The sequence below is a fragment of the Lissotriton vulgaris genome, chromosome 3_1 (genome assembly GCF_964263255.1).
Source record: "Lissotriton vulgaris chromosome 3_1, aLisVul1.2, whole genome shotgun sequence".
Taxonomy (NCBI): Eukaryota; Metazoa; Chordata; class Amphibia; order Caudata; family Salamandridae; genus Lissotriton; species Lissotriton vulgaris.
The window spans coordinates 1,747,586,387-1,747,605,254 of NC_141689.1; the positions used below are offsets into that span (position 1 = coordinate 1,747,586,387).

Sequence of the window (18,868 nt, forward strand, 5' to 3'; positions counted from 1 at the left end):
TATTTGTTCATAGTGGTCAGCCAGGATGCCGACAATACCATTAGGATCAGAGATCATGGAGCCTGCGGGTGATGCCAATTGTGCGATAACTTTATTCGCTCTTTCTTTCCTGTCTAACCAGGCTAACATCTTCCCTGCTTTATCCCCCATCTCGTACACCCTATGATGAGTGGCCTGGATTTTACTTTGCGTTACCTCCCATTGGTAAGCTACGACTTCAGTTTGTTTAAGACGAACCGCCCGGGCGGTTCCAGGAGAAGGGTGGGCCTCCTCTTCCGTCAGTGCTGCGGCTAGTTCTACCTCAAGGTTATCTAATTCCGCCCTCTGTCCCCGCTTGTGACCTGTGATTGAGGCCATTGCCTGCCCTCGCAGGATTACTTCATAGGCCTCCCAGAGCGTGCTAGGTGAATCCACCGAGCCTGGAAAAATTGTTTGGTGGTGTTTTTGAGGGTCGCCATGAGAGGTGCCACTTGGAGGAAGCCAGCATGTACGGAGAACATGCGTCTCCTGTAAGTTTGATGATGGATATATTTTAGCATTATTGGAGAATGGTCCGATATGCCCCTGGGGCGAATCGTTACTTCTTCTATGCCCTGTAAGCCGTCTGCTGATACCAAAATATAATCAATGCGCGTAAGACAGTTATGGACCCCTGAGTAAAAAGTGTAGTGTTTCTTGGCAGGGTGTTTGTACCTCCAGCTATCCTAAGGCATCTAGCAGTCCAAGAAGACGTCGCCCACCCTGCACCCCTGATCTGACAGGAAATCTGTCCAATGTCCATCAAGTGTATCATTAAAGTCACCCCCTATCAGGAGTGTTGCTGCCGGGAGTTTTAGCAAGAACGTCGTGAGGGCGGAGTGGGCTTGTGTGTGGAGGGAAGGCGGAATGTATACTCATACAAAGTTAAATAACCGCCCTTCCCATTGACATGTTAGTGCCCGCGAAGCGGCCCTGATCGTCAATTTGTGTCTGCTGTACCACCAGCAGGAAGTTTTTCCTAATAAGAATCCCGTACCTCTGGAGCCTGAGGAAAATTCGGCATGCACCCACATTTTATACCCCCATCTATCCATAGCCTTAACCACCGATCCCACCAGATGCGTGTCTTGCAAGAAGACCACTGCCGGGCCACAACGTTTCAAGTAGTGGAGTACCAAACCTCTTTTCACTTTGTCCCCCAGCCCACGGACATTCCAGGTGAGTACAGTTAGTGCTGTCTGGGGGGCTTGTAGCTCTTGCGAAGCGTTCTCAGCCATCATAGAAAATGAGGTGTGTCAAACATCTAGGGTTACACTCGTCTCGCCAAGTTCCAACCATGAACCATATTGCTGCCCCACTAAAATTGCACATACAAAGAAAAATCAAATATGTAACAGAGTCAACAGAGTTTAGGGCTGCAGTTACCTTCCCATCCCAAGTCACACCCACCCTCCCCTGCCTCCCTGCTTAGCGAACCTACAACTGCCCGCCACCCCAACTTTGCAGAGCGCTTTAATTTCCAATTCCCACCCAGTGCTGCAATACTTGCGTGCCGGGGAGGAGTCCAACGAAGCAGCAGCCTTTTGGAGTCCTTTAGGCCCCCCCCTAGTCCAAAATCTCAAGTTAACTCAAACATCAATGTCTTTAGTGCTGCATCATCAACTATAAAGGATTGTTTTCAATACGTCCGACCTTATTCTTCTTCAAGAGGTAGTTCGTGGTGTGTTCCCTGACTGCCAGAACCCATGTCCTTTGAGGAGCCCTCCCCCACTTGACGGCGGCTCGGCCCAGGCCCCCGGTCTTTTTTGTTCACTGGACGTCATCCCTCCAGCCATTCTTGTGTCGCCTCCGGAGAGTCGAAGAACCAGGTCTTCCCCTCAGCCACTACCCTCTGCTTCGCAGGAAAAAGCATGGAATACAGCAACTCCTGCGCCCGGAGCAGTTTTTTAACTTCGAAGAAGCTGCAACGTCTCCTTGAAACGGCTGCCGTGTAATCCGGGAAGAAGAAGATGGTTGAGTTTAGTATCCGGATAGGGGGGGAGATCCTTGCCGCTTGTAGAATTGCGTCTCGATCTCTAAAGTTGAAGAGACGCGCAAGAACTGGTCTCGGTGGCGCCCCAGGCTTCGGCCTTCCACCAGGCACTCTATGAGCACGTTCAACCGAGAAGAAATGTGACAGTCCCTTAGGCTGTAACCTAGTTTTTATCAGTTCTTCTACATATAGGTCCATGGCTTGGGTGCCCTCCGACTCCGGAATACCTACAATTCTGACGTTATTCCATCTTGCGCGCCCTTCTTGGTCGTCCAGCCTGTCAATTAGCATTTTGTTGTCCTTTTTCAAGCGGGTCACTGACAGCTGGAGGTCAGACGTGTGCTGAACTAAGGATTTTGCCACTATCTCCACGTCCTTCACTCTATCCGCCATTTTGTGGAGGTCTGCCTGCAGCAGGGAGACGTCCGTGGATATCGTCCCGACCGTTGTCTGGATATTTGCAAGCGCCTTCATGATTTCATCCAGCGTGACTTTCCTCCCTCCATTGCCCTCCTGCGTTTTGCCATGAGTCGGCGTTGTGTTAGATCCTTTTTCATAAGCAAATTTGTCCAACTTAGCCTGGGCAGACTGATTTCTTGGCCTTCTGCCCGCCAGTTTACCTTGGACTGTCCGGCGTACAGCTGGTGTAGACGGGGTGGTTCAAACAGTTATACCGTTATTATATGCCCAAACTGTCCCACTCCCAGTGTTCTGGACCTAAAAGTTTGTAGTTGATGCAATGTGAGAGGATCCGCAGTGGCGTGAGTCAATGGTCGGGAGAAAGGGGGGGAGGCAGTGGAGTAGGTATATCCCCTGCAACTGTGTAGATGATGGGTCTCGCAGGCCGTCACACCCAGTGCAGACTTCAGTTCAAACCCCCCGGGAGGCAGAGGAACCTCCGACGAACCAGCAGGACATGGCAGATTCACCCCCAAACCACGATGTCTCTAGCAGGCCAGCCAGGGGCTCACTCGTATTCAAAGGCCGGAATGAAAGGCCTGCAACGTAATGTTCTTCCAGACTCTGCCAGGGCACTCGTGGATTTAGCGCGTTCTGAGGACTGTGTGATAGCGCTACCCAGGGCAGAAAAAGTGCATTCTCGGGGAACCAGCCAGCCGCCACAGGTCGCAGGGGGAGGCGTCAGGGAGGACGAGGCAGATCAGCAAGAGCACCGCACCTCGTCCTGGCCGCTGCTCCCGCTGCACCCGAGCCCGTGTCAGAGTCTGAAGCAGAAGCCGGTCACAACATGAGTGCCGGGGGGGTGGGGGGGTCTGTAATATGCATCCGGTTCCTGGCTGGCGGGATTGGTCACTATCGGGGGCAGCAAAGTCAGCGGAATCGCCGTCTGGATTTCACGAGCCTCATTGTACCCCGCGCCTCCGCAAGTCCACCGGTGGCTGCCTCAGTCACTCTAGTCCCCCGTCTTCCAGGCCCTGCCAGGCCGAACTCACACAAATGGCGAGAATCGCAGACGGCGGCCTCGGATTAAGATTGGGATGCGACCGATGTGTCGGGAGAGTTCCGACGTCAGGGGAACCTCTCGATGGACTCCTATATAACGGATTACTGTACGGATTTCAATATTAGGGCTGGTACGGCCTGGAGCTCCGAGTCTAGGCAGCCATTTTCCACGGCCGGTAGCCCCCCCCCATCTGTTTTAATTCCTTTTTTGTCCCTCAAAATTGGTTCTGATGAGTATCATACCCCATTAAGTGGGTATCACAGGACATGTACACACAAAGAGGCTACCCTGAAGGGAAGTGACCAGGAATGTACGAGGTACTAGGTGGAGTCTCAGGCATCTCAAAAAAAGTGAAGGACTGTCCTCACACACCACCAGGTATCATGCATCATCATTGGCAGTCCTCGCTCTCTAGAAACTGCGTTTGGTAGAGAGCGGGCCTACACCTGGAGAGAGGGAGGCACTTCTAAAGTCTAAGTGGGGGCCCGTGCAAAAAAAGGATGATTTAAAAACCAATGTAAAAGCCAAAATACATTTATTCGCTGGGCAATTACTTGATATTAAAAGTAAGTGTGGGGAATGGGGGAGCTAGTACCCCATCATCACGTGATTGTATTAGTCAACATGTTTCTGCCAGAGTGACCCTTAGGGTCCGTGGCATTCATCAGGACAGAAAAGACTATGGGCTCCTATCTTACCAAGATTGGTCCAAAATTACTACTGTGTAGGGTGACCTATGTCAACCTCTAGCTGAGTGATGTTTCTTAAACCCCAAGTGAGGTTCCTAAATGCCCCATTAGAAGAGAGTATTAGAGACCCCTGTAGTCACACTTGCCTCAAGGTGCATCTCTCGCTATCTGCCTAGACGTGTTCACTCCTCTTCCCTGGGTCACAGGACAGAACGGGTACTGGGCCATAACCGTGGTGGTTGAGGTTGTTTACAACTGGTGTCAACCAGAGCAAAGTACACACTTGGCTTTCATGGAGGGAACAGTCAAAGTCTTCTCAGGAAGACAGTGGAAGAGGCTGGGACTCAGAACTTAATCAAACAATCGACACAATAGATCACTGACTAGCCCAGTGCTTGTCTTTTTTGTAAAAGAAAGTACTGTAATATCCCAGGAGACAGAATGCTACACAATTAGATCGGGCTACGACCGCAAGATTAAACAATCTTACCCCTGAGAGGAACAGGTGTAAGTTCATTACGTTTTTGCTACATCAACATCTTAAAGGCCAGGTCAAACATTCTAAATCCTAGGAGTCTCACAGGTAAGGACAACTTCATGCTGGAGGCTTATCTTTGTGCATCTGTGTTAGTCTTTTTGTCTCTAGAGGCTGGGCCTTGTAATGCCTGCTCATCGGATATGCGGCTTGGGTGGGGCTGGATAGTGCATGTGTCAGCTTCTTTGGTGTTGCTCAGATGTTGCAGCTGTCTCACTCCTCTCTCTCAGAATGCTGAAAGTTATCATTGCCTGGCAGATGCTCATCTTTGGCAGTTGGGTCGTGGGCAGGTCTGGCACGTGCTCTGTTGTGGCAGCTGTGGCCTCCAGGCCAGTACAGATCTCTCAGTTGACAGTGGCGGTGGCTCCTCAGGGATTCTGCCACATGCTGGCAGCAGCAGCACCAGTCTTTTGGGCTGCACAGGTCAGCACGTTATTGCTTGGCTCAAAGTTTCTTGAATCTGTTCACTACAAGAGCAACATTATGGGGCACCTGAAGATCCCTCAGGGCACAGGTCAGTCCCTGTGATGCTTTCACTTGGAAGTCAACTTCTTCTGAGTGTTCACCACAGCAGGAACATGGCGGGACTTCTCCTCCTTCTAGGAACTAGGCAGACTGATGTCTTCCTTAGCAAGTTACACAAAAATTCAGGTGATGTTTTCTTCCATCCGGCTGTCATGTAGACACCAGCCCCAGCCTCACAGTAGCTTTTCAAGTCCCATTCAGAGCCTTCCTTTCCTTGGTCCTGGAACTGGTACAAAGTGGGATGGTATGGGTCAGTCAAAAGGGCAAGCTGAATCTGTTGACTGACCTCTTCGCCCCAGCCTTCCACCAAATGTCAGTGCCAAAGGAAGGTCTACACAGCAGCCAGTTGCTAAAAGTTCCTGATAGAATTTCTGCACATAGTCCTGTCTCCATTCTCCCTCACTCCATTGTATGGGGACCCACCATTCTGGCTCAAGAATGCAAGCAATACAATTCCAGTGCCTGGAGAAGCCTTATCTGTCCTCCATCTTGTGCCATGATAAATCAGGGGTCTTCCATAATGGATGCCGGTGGTCTCAGAAAACATACTAACATTGCTCACATGTGGGCCATATATGCACAGTTGCACATATGCACTCTTACTCAATGTTAACCCGAGAGTCTGGGTGCAAAACTGAAGCAGAGCCTTTTTTCCTAGTGGCACTAGTAGGCCGCACTCCTTTCTGATGCAGTGAAAAGGTCTTGCATAGCACCTAAGGCACATACTACAGCGCTCCCTAATCAGACCCAGTCAGTGTAATGGTGCACACCTTGAACAGCACCCAGCTGCTAATGAAGCTGCTGCTAGAGCATACAAGAAAAAGAGATTAAGTCAGGTAGCCCTCAGATTATAGACCCTTCATACATTTATAACCAAATCATGTTCAATTTCATGCATCTTCTTTCTTGAACACTTCTTTAAAATAATACAGCCAATGCATTTCATTCATAGAACTTCTTCAGGGCTGCAATAACACAATAAATAATGATATCAATATACGTATATAGATATAAAATATAAACACTTTAATTTAAATTGCCTAAAAAAGTAATACACTTTTTTTGGGAGAAGGGAGATCCTAAGGATCAACCTTATCCTCAAAACCTAAAAATATATTTGTAGACAGAAGAAAACACCAGACAGTTATGATACAAGAACACAGTAACAGTGTAACAATGTTGAAACGGAAGAGCAAACAGGCATAGAGTGCCATTATTACTGTCACAAACTGGAGGACATAGATCATGCCACCTCATGTTTAAGCTGTGAAAAGTAAACCAGCTCATATAAAAAAGGCCCCCTGGAACAAGGAATGATCAAGAGGGGTTAGAGCCATATTGAATCTAAGTTTAGTAGAAACTACTGCACGATCTTGACTCCCTTATATAAGTTAGCACCATTTTGATGGCGGGAGGTTCGCCACTGGTGGCGATCCTCCCGCCATCCTAATGAGATTTGCCTACCGCCAAATTAGGATGGCGGTGGGTATTGCAGCGGACGCAAAATCCGTCCGACGCTTTTACGCCGGTGGCAATCGTTAGGATTGCCTGCCGGGCGGAGCAGGGCCACTAATATGGTGGTGGTGCCTAGCATGCACCGTCCGCCATATTAGGATCAGGGTATTGGACATGCCTTTCAATGGCGGCGATGCAGCCATAGAATGGCTGGCGGGGATTGGCTTTGGGGACCCGTTGCGGGCCCCCTCTCTGAGGAGGTGCGGGGGGGTGCACTTGGGGGTTACCCATGGTACCCCCTGCAGTTCCATGCACCAAGTGGCAGGCACCACATGGTGCCTGCCACGTGGTGCAGGGACCGTCCGTACTGATAAAAGGCCAGGATGCGCCCGCCAGTATGGCGGGCGCATCCTAATTGCACTGGTGGGACCGCCGCATGTCTGGCGGGTGGTCCATCACCGTTATGATGGCGGGCGGACTGATTTCCGCCCGCCATCATAATGATCCCCTTATGCTGACGGCCCATATACACATACATTTTTTAGCTGCTAATGTACCTATGTAACCATACTGAAATCCATGTTAATGGAGTAATTAAGTCATTGCAATTATCTGCTAGCTCGACCAACAGTTCTCTCTCTATGAAAAGGTGACCTGCCAGTTTGCGGCAGTACTGTCACCCCCAACCACTAAATTGCCCGGTTGCAACAGCCTTCTGGGAACCTACCACAATTTTCCAAGATAAAAGGTGGATCCAACAAGTATGAAACACACTGGACAGAGGCATCACTTATAAGCATCCATCCACCCCAGGCCGGCACTCAACAACAAATCTAAAGAAAGAAGACAAAAGTATGCATGTCACTAGAATCTAGCTAGATGAGTATCCTTATTAGCAGAAGCCTCAAAGTATTAGGCAATAACTCCTGTATTAGAATCTTGCTTTTTTGTAATAGGGAAGATTTAGGTCTACCACCTCGTTGTTATTGTTCGTTGAGGTTACAGGAGATTACGCACCTGCACTGTGCTAGAGTCTCTCCCTGAAATCCTCTGAAACACAATGGAGGAGACTTACCATTTTTTCACGTAGCGCACCACATCAGCAGCAAAAGCTGAACTGCATGAAAAGGAGAGCGCCCGAGTTATGAAAATAAGGCACTCTCCACCCCTCTCCCTCTCCAGAACTCGGCATTTCAATCATTCGATAAAACAGTACGTTGCCTCGCAAAAAACCAAAACACACAAACCAGAACCCCCCACCCCCCAACCATAACCCGTTACGAACCCCCCCACCCTGCACCTCTGCATAAGCCTAAAAAGCCACCCCAACTTGCAGTGTGCCTGTCGCCCTAGCATCAAACTAAACTACAAAAATTAAAACAGAGGAGGAAAAGACCCACCAATAACCCCGCCAACCCCCCAATTGTCATATTGTCACTGTAGTTCAAGCAGCTAATATAGCGAACCACTGTCTGAGGCCAGCACGATCGAGAATCAAAGGCCGAGCGCCTACTCCTGTTTCTCCGATCCGCCCTCCGCACCTCTAGACTGTCCATCTTGTCCACGCTGTTTGGGCAAAGTGTCCAGCCAGTCCGCCACAACCTCAGGACGATCAAAAAAGTATGTCCGCTCCTCAAATTCGATTCTCAGTTTGGCCGGGAAGAGCATCGCGTATTTTAGGCCCAAGTCTCTCAGCCTCCTTTTGACACCCATGAAACTTAGTCTCTGTTTCTGGACCGCCTGCGTGAAGTCTGGGTAGAAACTCACAGTGGTATTTTCAAATTTCGTGGGCCCATCCACCCGCGAGGCTTGCAGAATTGCATCTCGATCTCTGAAGTTAAAGATCCTGGCAATAATAGGCCGCGGTGGGGCTCCCAGCTTTGGTTTACCACCCGGAACTCTGTGGGCCCGCTCCACAGTAAAAAACTTGCTCAGACCTTTAGGTGCCAGATGGGAGACTACGAGATTTTCCACAAAGAGGTCTGCTGCAGGATCCTCCGCTTTTTCCCGGACCCCGATAATGCGGACGTTATTATGCCTAGCTCTTCCCTCGAAATCCTCCAGACGATGGACAAAGAGTTCGTTGGAGGTTCGCAAGTTGCGGACCTCGGTCTGTACATCAGTGACATCCCCCGTCAAGCTAGCAGTCTTGATGCCCAAAGATTTGACCTTCTCGTTCGTTTTGGACAAATCAGTTCGAATCAGATTGACTTCTATAGCCACTGTGTCCAACCTGTGAGCGAGGGTCTCCATTTGCTGTCCGAGGGAGGCTTTACTCCCGTCAATGGCGGCCATCACGTCTTGCAAAGTTAGTTCCATTGCCGAGGCGGGAGCGCCCCCTGTGTCTTCCATCCTTTTACCCGATCCACTGGGGGATCCCTTTGTTTGGGCGTACCGATCCATGTTGTTGGACTGGGTATATCCACCTCACCGCGTAGTCTTAGCCTTTGTCTTGTCTCCATCAGTTTTGCTTGCCATCGCGAATGACTCGACCCTCGAGGAGGGTGCGTCTCGACGAGATATGGCAGCACAAAGTCTTTAAGACAAAGGAGCAGTGGCAGCCAGAGGGGACAGGCCAGGCTTCTGTCCTATATTGCAGTCAGATGAACGATCTAACGTGCCACGTATAACAATAGTCTCCAGCCCAGGGGGACATCGTCCGGCGAGATCACCAAAAACGAAAGTGAAAGTCAATCGGATCGCCAGACCGTCCCTCCTCAGGCCGATGTTTATCAATTACTACACGGGCATCATGCGAACTCGAGCCCCGGGCATCACTACGATGTAGGCCGCGATCTTCAGAACGTCGTATCTTTGGTTCCCGGTGTCCGATTCAAAATCTGACTGCAGGTTTCGCCTCCCTCGTGGTTCGTCTATACGAATTCGTCGATGAAGATCAGGATATATTACAGGATAGATGTGGGAGGTATCGAGGGTCTCTGGAGCCCTGGGGTCATGCAGCCATCTTGGCTGCGCGCGAAGCTCCTCGTGTTTAAACCGTTTTTGAAGTTTCTAATATTTTGCTTGCCTTAGATAAAGGAATTTTTCACCTTTTGCCTAGAACCCTTATATTTGTTGCTGTTGCTGACTTTCTGTTGAACACTGAAGCGGCCAAAAACAGTTATTCCAATACCTTCCCCAGTAGTCAAAAGTAAAGGTGACCCATCGGGGGCGCAAGGGGCTTGTAAATAAGCCCCTATGTTGCTTGTGGCCATCCCTGAGCAGAGTGTTAATGACAGAAGTAAAGTGTTGACGTGTTCGATTGTTGTTAACTCTTTAATTGTCTTTGAAACTTTCCGCTGAGCCCAGTATTGGCAGTAATGTTTCTTCTTTTCTATTTTAAAAGGTACATCATATCAGTTGGCTGGGACAGAAGAATCCACATCTTTCCTGTGAGTGAATAATAGACTGTTCGGTTCACTTTCAGTAGTATTCTAATAGCAGCACCAAGCTCAGTACACTTTTAGGCTTGGAATTATGGGTAATCGTCGCTCGCATGGGGATGTTGCTCGAACCAAGTGGTCTTAATAGTATTCTAAAGAATGTATACAGAATGGTCTATTAGAACACTGGAATGCCGAGAGCTCCATTGAGGACAATGAAGTGGTTGAGGACCAATCACTGCCAATATAGAGCTTCTGCTGCATTCCAAGGCTTATCTTCCTCTCTTTTTAATTTAGAACATTCTACTCTGACGAGATAGACTTTTCTAATAGCATTATATCCCTTCTCCCTTGGGCTATACCGGCTGTTAAAGTTCAATGTAGGCCCACACTGCACTCAAGCTCATGGCCTTTAGGAACCGTTATAGCCTTTGGTAGAGGGAAATAAGGCTATGATTAGGAGAGGACAGAACTTGCAGAGTTTTACTCGGTGGAATTCTGCAGAGTTTCATAAAAACTCAGTGAGATTCCACGGGGTTGTGCAAGCGGCAACATTTCGGTACATTGCGCTGCTCGTGCTGATTTTCAGCTCCGGGAGCCTGTTTGTGCTTTAAAATCAGCACATGAATGAGTGCCAGCACTATCAGTTTTACAGAAGGGATCGCACAAGCATCTGAGGCCCCTTATGTAATACCATTGTGCCCCAGAAGGGCACAAAGTGGGGGCGCACACCTGTTGCACCGTAGGGCACAATTTATAATATGACCCACGGTTGTCTGTTTGCTATCCCTGTGTACAAAGCTGTTCTGGATCTTCGCAGGCGTGTCAGACTCCCAGTATGACCTGTGAGTCTACATTAATGAATACAGTTAAGTCCAGATGTAGTCCATGACAAAATAATTTTTCACATAGCTGAAAATCATCCATTACAGTTTTTGGGTTTGAAAGTTGTCTTAAATATGCATCAAATAATGTTCTTTTCCTCCACAGGACCAACAGGATGAAAATGTGTCAGAGAGGCGAAAGTCACAATCAGAATGGAGCAACAAGATGGTAGGAAACACACGTTCCCTAATAACCTTTTTTTTAAGACTCTGGTCCTGATTTAGTAAAGGAAAGTCTTATATTTTCTAGAGGAGGTGCTAAATACTGAGGAGGGACTGTTGCAGGAAAATAGTTACTACTAACTCCAACTGGAAGTGCATAGATTGGTCTACTCTACTTGTAAGCCGTATATTATAAAAGTGCAGCACATAGAGAATGCAGTCAAGGATCATACACAAAATATAGAGGGTGGAAGGATTTTATTATTTTATGGGCTGAGAACATTCTTGTCATCATAGGCCACTTCACGAGGTAGGCATTCCCGTCTAAAGATTAGGAAGTCTTAATCATAGCCAGTGCACCTGAGGAGAAACATTTTGACCAAGTGTTGCCCACCTGACTACAGTCAGGCTGCAATCTGGAGGCATTGAGACAGGTTTATATGATCAATGTTGGTTCTGATAGAGGCAAGGAAAAACAGAACAATCCCTTTTCACCTCCAGAGTGATGTTTAGATGGAACATTTTAACAGAATATTGCTGCATATGTTGGGTTTGCTGAAGTCTCACTGGAAGCTGAGTGAATTTGTTACTATGTTGGTACATACCTACAACTGCAGAGAAAAGAATTTAATAGAGTTCACCTTGCATTACCTTATGTACAAGAGGTACACCAGACCAGCAGTTTTAGTGTTATCAACATTCAAACATAGATATATCTCCATACATGGAGGATCAGAAGAACCACCTAGAGAAGATCTATAAGCAAATCTTGGATACTGCTGCAAACATTGCTGGCAATAAGATCAACAGATATAACCAATGGATCTGACAGTTGTAGCTCTTTTCAGAAGATAGAACCCGCTCTGTAGCTTCCAATCACTAAGGATCACTAAGATTCAAATCCCAATAAAGTAGTCCAGAGGTTCCATCACATCTCAATGGACAAACTCAGCAGGGAAATTGACCCCAGTGTCAAGTTTAGACATATAAACCAAGTCTTACTTGTGTGGTAACTGATCGAAATCCGCAAACCAGAACCCTAGCAACAGGCAGAACAGCCTGTCACTAGTAGCAAAGTACAACGTGCTCCTGAAAAATAGACAGTTATACAAAGTCGCCAAATTTGTTATCTAAGGGCTTGATTTAGAGTGTGGAGAATAGGGTTACTGCATCAGCAAAATACTTTGTCACCCTGATGAAGTTCACGTCCTCCAAATTTTGTGATGTCCACAGGTCCTGTGGATATCTCTTAACATTGGCAGGAATTGCTGTCACTTCGGTTCCTGTCAATTTGTTAAAGGTTTGACATAACAGCAGTCCGTCAAACTTCTAACTTGGATTTTGTCTCGAATGGTGTGGGAGTCATTTAAACATTTTCACTGTCCCTTACTGCCAGGTTTTTACAGCGTCAAGAGATAGTGAAATTGACCATTCGATCATCCACTCTAAACTGGGCAGGGGGTCAAATGACTGAAACTCCAATACCCCGTACTCCATTGGAATGTTGTTAGAGTATATCATTGACGGAGTTAGACTAGGCTTCATACCTGTCACACTTAAAGTCTGCCTGATTGTAAATCAGGCAGGTGGACCTTCAGTTTGGTGGAGAGGGTACTCTGTCGCTATTGCGATAGAGTACCCTCTTGACAAGACTCTAAATCAGTCCCTAAGTGAACTTCAGGGTGGACTGAGCTCATTCAGCCCCCACAAGAACGTGGTACATTGTTATTTTGAACATGCCAGCTCTGATCTACATTTATATACATACAAGGAATAAAGAGATGCTTGTTTATATGTCTTTGTTCATAGTGCTTTTCTGTGGTGCATCGTTTATAGCATATTTTTAGTGGGTGACTCTTGTCAGTATTGCTCCCTTCTCAATCCTGCATTTGTTATCCCATGTTTATATTCCACATAGTTGCCCTTGGAATGTTCTGAACCCTGAATAGAAGCATGCTCACCTCAATCACATGCAACATCAGGTGGAGAAAACTGTACACACTGTCCTGGAGGCCTTCAAAAGCACCCCATGTTTAGATCTCCTGCCTGACTAAGAGCATATCCTGTCACTCTGGGCTGGTCATCACCAGTGAGCAGGACTGATTTCCTCTAAGCTGTCAAAACACTACTTTGTAGGTTGTCACATTGTATTGAAACTACTTAACATCAACCATCAATCCCACGAGTAACACTTTTAATTACAGGTTCATTATTTCTGTGGCAATCACAATCCCAAGTTGAACTAAAATGGGTGAACTCCAAAGAGCATTTACCATGTTTGCCTGTAATCACTGTATTCCTGTGGGTAGCTGAAATACAACAAGAACCAGAATCTTTACCCTGTGTAGGAAGATGGTAGCCAATTCCCTATGCACGGCTATCTCTCAGACTACTTTGCTTCAGGTTACTGATAGCCCTGCTACATGATCACAGCGACAGGAGAAGTACATTTCACTGCACATCAAGCATGGTACCCAAGCAATTCCCACAGAAGCCAGAATCACAACCCACAGCGTTTCAACTAGAGAGAAGTATAAATTAATGTATATTGCAGATGTTTTACTCCTCACTCTCCTTATGTCCAGTAGTTGCTTATGTGCTGTGCTGTGATGTGACCAAAGTTAGGATAAGATCACAGCTCTTGTCAGTAATGCACACCACTAAAACACCTCCCAAATAGGTAACACCGCAATTCACCACACTTCTGACAAAGCACTTACCCAACAGAATATCATGCTGCCCGTCACACGGCACACTTCATTACTTCATATGGGGTAAGAAGCATGATGTAAATGCAATTTCCGTGCAATACAGCACTTATAGTATTTCCGGGTTTAGTTTTGCACATTGCAGAGCTTTCCAGAATGACCAACGTTTTCTTCCTATTTCCTCCCATTATTGGGGTTATGTTCTGTGTAGGTGATTGCTGTCAGGATCGTGCACTGGTGTTGTTTTGTATTTGACAATGCTATGTCCCTTTTTAATGGGTCATGTTATGTTCACTGACATACATATTTAAGGTTTATGTCGGTCTAGGGTTCTCGTTTTGGCTTTGCGGCTCAGTCAACTTGTTCATGCCCCAATTCATTGATCTATTTAGTTACAGAAAAAGCCTAAAACAATTTGATGGGAAATATACAACAGGGCAATAAATATGGCTGGTTAAGCTATAAGCCTCAACTTTGTTGATCATGCCAATCAAATAGCAGCAACAGCATTTCACAAGCTGAGACTTATATGAAAGATAATCCCTTTCCTACCAGATAGTGCCGGAAAAACCTTGGTAAGCTCGCTGGTGTTATCCTCACTGGATTATTATAATGGCCTATTTGCCAATGCTCAAGCCCGTGTGGTTAACAAAATGCAGACAATACAAAATGCTGCAGCAAGACTGCTCTCCAGGACCCCCAAATTCAAACCCATTGCTGAAACAATCCGGAATTTTCATTGGCTCACGATTAAAAACAGGATAAAATTCAAGATACTTTGCATAACATTCAAAGCTGTACACAAGCAAGGACCCCAGTTTCTCATAAATCAGCTGACACTCTATTGCCCCCCAAGACAACTTCGATCCTTAACACTGTATCAACTAGCGATTCCTCATACCAAGACAGTCTCATGGGGGGATCGACGGTTCACGGTTACTGCAGCCAGACTCTGGAACACCCTCCCACTGTCAATCAGGGCAAGTCACTCTCTTTTGCTATTCCGCAAAAGGCTAAAAACATGGCTGTTTAACCAGTAATCCCCCTTTGAAACCAGCACCGGAGAATCATGCAATGAGTCATAGCGCCGAGACGCCTACGGGCATTTGTTCGCGCTTTTAATAAATCTTAAAAATAAATAAATGGTTCATACTATAGTAAACTGTTTTACGTATAGAGGTGCTCCTGTGTGAATTAAGGTCACTGGTTATCAGAAAAACAGGAGAGTCAGACTTCCAATACAAAACAAACCAAGCTAGTGACACACAATGAGATGAGGTGAAAGGCAATGTTTCCTGTAGTTGGCATACTTCCACATTCACATATTTTCATTGTTTGATGGACATGTGCACTTGTTAATTATTTATTTGTGACCTTCAGGTATTGATAGGGGCCTTTTCTAAGGTTCATTTGAACTGAAGAGATGAGGGGCTGGCACAAACTGATAGTGCAAAGGAGTCCTACTGGAAGGACTGTTTGGGGAAGGGCTGGAATCTGGAAGTGACGTAGAGTGGTTTGGGTGAAGTTAGGAAGAGGTGGTTAGCAGATATTACTTTATGGTGAGTGAGTATCATGTTAGGCATTCTGGTGATTGCCCAAGAGTGGCTTTGAAAACTGTTTATAAAAGTCAGTAGCAGGCTCTTCTCTTGGCAGAGAACCAGTAAGTTTGGGCAATACTGTGAGGTCAAATGCTAGTAGGGAGATCGCCGAAATGTTGGTAGCGAGAGTTAAGACTTTCTCCAGAGGAGAGAATAATTAATGAGGAAATCCCAATAGTAAACTGTTGCAATAGTCTACAGCCTTTTAGCAGTTGCGTAGCAAGGGGAGGGTGGGGTGTTTTGGGGGCCGTCGCATCACTGGAGAAGCGTATCACAGAGCCTGTCGCAGCTCAGAAGAATCGTTGAGTTGTCGCACGGCAGTTGGGCGTGTACACATCGTTGTTGCATCAAGAAGAAGACGCCTTTTTGTTTCATTGCACCAGATCTTCATCGCATCATGGCACTGCTGGTTGCATCGCCACGGAAGCGCAGTATGAAACCGAGGCGTCACCTCCCATGCAGAGAAGAACCGACGCATCCCCTACGCAGCAGTAGGGACCCGACGCATCACCGTTTTTGCGTGTAAGGAACCGACACATCACCTTCCCTGCAACACTTTCGTTGTATAGCGTTATGCATCCAAAGGTACATTGAACTTAAAGTGTCGCATTTTACATCGAAAGAGAACTAAGCTAATTCTACCATTTTTGACGTACAGTGTTGTGGATTTTTGTCGTTTGTGGTCTTGTGTTAAGTCTATATAAAAATACTTATTTTTATACTACAACTTGTTTGGTGTCCATCTGTAGTGTTGTCACTGGGTTACTGTATGTGTTTACAAATGCTTTACACACTTCCTCTGAGATAAGCCTGTCTGCTTGTGCCCAGCTACCAAGGGGGTGAGCAGGGGTTATTTTAGGAGTGTACCCGCTACCCTGACTAGACGCAAGGGTCCCTATTTGGTCAAAGGTACCTACCTCTGCCAACTAGAGACCCACAAATCTAACAATTATCCTTAACACCAACTTATGAATCAGGCCCTGGGCGAGAGAGAGGAGATTGCTTTGATTGTCAGGCAAGAGAGAAGGTCTGGTTAGACAAATAGGAGGAAAGTCATTCGAGGGCACAGCCAGGGTTTTCAATGGTCTTGAAAGTTAATAGTCGAGTAGGGCGATCCACAGTATTATAGAGTGCAGAAAGATGAAGAAGTATGAGGGTAGATGAAAGGTGGTTATAGCTTACAAAGGTGATAATGATAGGCATGAAACAACAATTGAAGTGCCAGATACTGGCCTGGAGAGGGTTAAACAGATTGTTGGTAGGGAGATATAGCATCAGCACTGAAAGACAAGCATTCTGGAGTAGAATGCAAGTGGAGACACTGGGTGATACATAGTGGGGAAAGTAGGGTTACTATGGGTTTCTTTTTTAATGGTACAGCCACAGTAGATTTAAGGAATTAAAAGCAGTTGCTAGAAATGAGTGAGTGCTTGCTGAGGTAGGTACTTAGAGAGGAGCAAACACTAGGAGTGGAAGAAAGGATCAGATGGAGCACAGCAAGGTTAAACAGATTTTAGTATTTTGATAAGCTCAGTGGATGATGTAGTAGTAAAGTAAGATGGTTTGGTAGAGTGAAGTTTGGGATTATGGGGATGTAGGATGTTGGGTGAAGCACTGATTAATGTTGTAGAGAGAAAAATTATATTTTTGGAGTTGAGTGTGGTGGAGATTGTAGGTTGTTTATTGTACTTGATAATTTTTAGGTCCGAGCTAGAGACAACTTCAGTTGTCTCGCCAGACTTATGTTTTCAGAAGAAATTATAAAAAAATACGTAAATATATTTGTACATCAGGGGGCATTCGATCATCGGTCCTCTCCATTTGTCTCTCTAGCTGTCATTCGCATTTTGCTTCTTCCCACCACAGTATACAGTATGGGGCAACGGAGGAACCCACTTTAGCCATTGGCTTTTCTTCACTGTGAGAGACAGCATTTTACCTCTGCACATGTGCCCACTCGCCTGCAAACTAGTGCACTTCAGCAGCAGGGCTTGTGAGATCCGGCAGCTTCCTACATTAATTTATTGCCTAGGAAGCAAACAGTGGCTGTCTCTTAACGTAGTGTTGTTGCGATCCCTTTCAAATAAATGAAAGTTTTAGCCTGGCAGTTATTTGCTTGTCTTGGACACCCTAGTTTGACATTGTTACATGTTCGAATCCCAGCAGTTGTGGTTTTGTATTACAGATTTGCCAATTTTTTATTTCATAAAACCTTTTCCATTCTGAAATCATTTGCTCCTTGTGCTTTGCTTTTGGAAGCACATTGCAAAAATAGTATGCATTTTTGTGCAGCGCACTACAGCTCCTGACGCTGCTACTAGCTGCTCGCTTCAGGCGTCTTTCACTTTCTCCTTTGTCCCCTAGCTAGCCGACGCCAGCTGTCTTTTCACTAAGATAGTATTGATGTAACAACTAAGCACAGCCACTATCGCGCAGTGGCTAGACCAGAAGGCTCCAACCTTTACTGCAAAGAGCTATTTATGTTCAATGAAAATTATCACGAGCTACTAATATTATTAGTGTCTTAATAATAATAATAATAATAATAATTTTGTATTGCGCACATATCACCCCCAGGGGGTCTCAAAGCGCTTGTACGCATACCGCTGTGGAACCCGTCCTGGCTTTCCCTGTGAAGTGCCCACTCCTGGGCACCCCCAAGGTGGAGCCAGGCATCCCAGCGCTGTTGGGGCCGTTGTGGAGATTAAGCAAGCTATTGCCCAGAAGTGCAGAGTGGGACCCATGATTAGAGTAGGCACCGAGGCGAGAATTATCGAGTCCGCGCACACTGAGCCCAAGATCCTGCCGCATCGGCAATTGAACCCTGGTCCCAGGCCTGACCTCTGCTTCAGGGTCTGCCGCTTCTAACCAGTAAGCCACACTTCTAATAGCAACCATATCAGACAACATTACATGAGAGACAACAATATGCAAGATTATCAGCAGTGATCACCTCGGTGCAGGTTTTCCAGTAGTAATGTAAAGTAGGCTGTATCAATTTTGAATGCCTCTATGTGAGGAATGCATAACAACCATAGCTTCAAAACCCTGGGCACCAAGGTAATAACACTGGTAATAAGTCTTCCCATAGGCTGCATGGTGTATTATTCAAACCCCATCTTTAAATATTTAGGAAATTCAACCATTTTTCTCCGAACTTCAGCTCATGAGTTATGAAAACACACACATTTTTGTCTCAAATACAAGCTTTCCATTTTTGGCATAAATATATATCATTTTTATATATATATATTTTAATAATATTATAGTTTAGTGGGTCAGCCTGAGCAGGAGAGAGTTATTTAAAAGTAGCTGGAGAGCTACTAGTAGTTCACAAGCTACTCGTTGGAGCAGCCTGGGCAGACCATTGTTGAGGAAACGTTAGCTTCTTGTTATGTGTTCGAATCCCAACTGATGAGTTTCATGTAAATAATAATTTAGTAGTTAAAAAAGATT

General features: G+C 46.2%; 1 protein-coding gene across 1 annotated transcript in view; it reads left to right on the forward strand.

Annotated features, from left to right (window-relative positions):
- The window catches only part of LOC147728404 (cilia- and flagella-associated protein 337-like), a 378,048-nt gene that overhangs the window by 236,895 nt on the left and 122,285 nt on the right, over positions 1-18,868 (forward strand). Inside the window, exons 16-17 of the mRNA XM_086963279.1 lie at positions 10,024-10,069; positions 11,051-11,113. Coding sequence (XP_086819405.1) covers positions 10,024-10,069; positions 11,051-11,113 — 109 coding nt within the window. The remainder of the gene's footprint in view (positions 1-10,023; positions 10,070-11,050; positions 11,114-18,868) is intronic.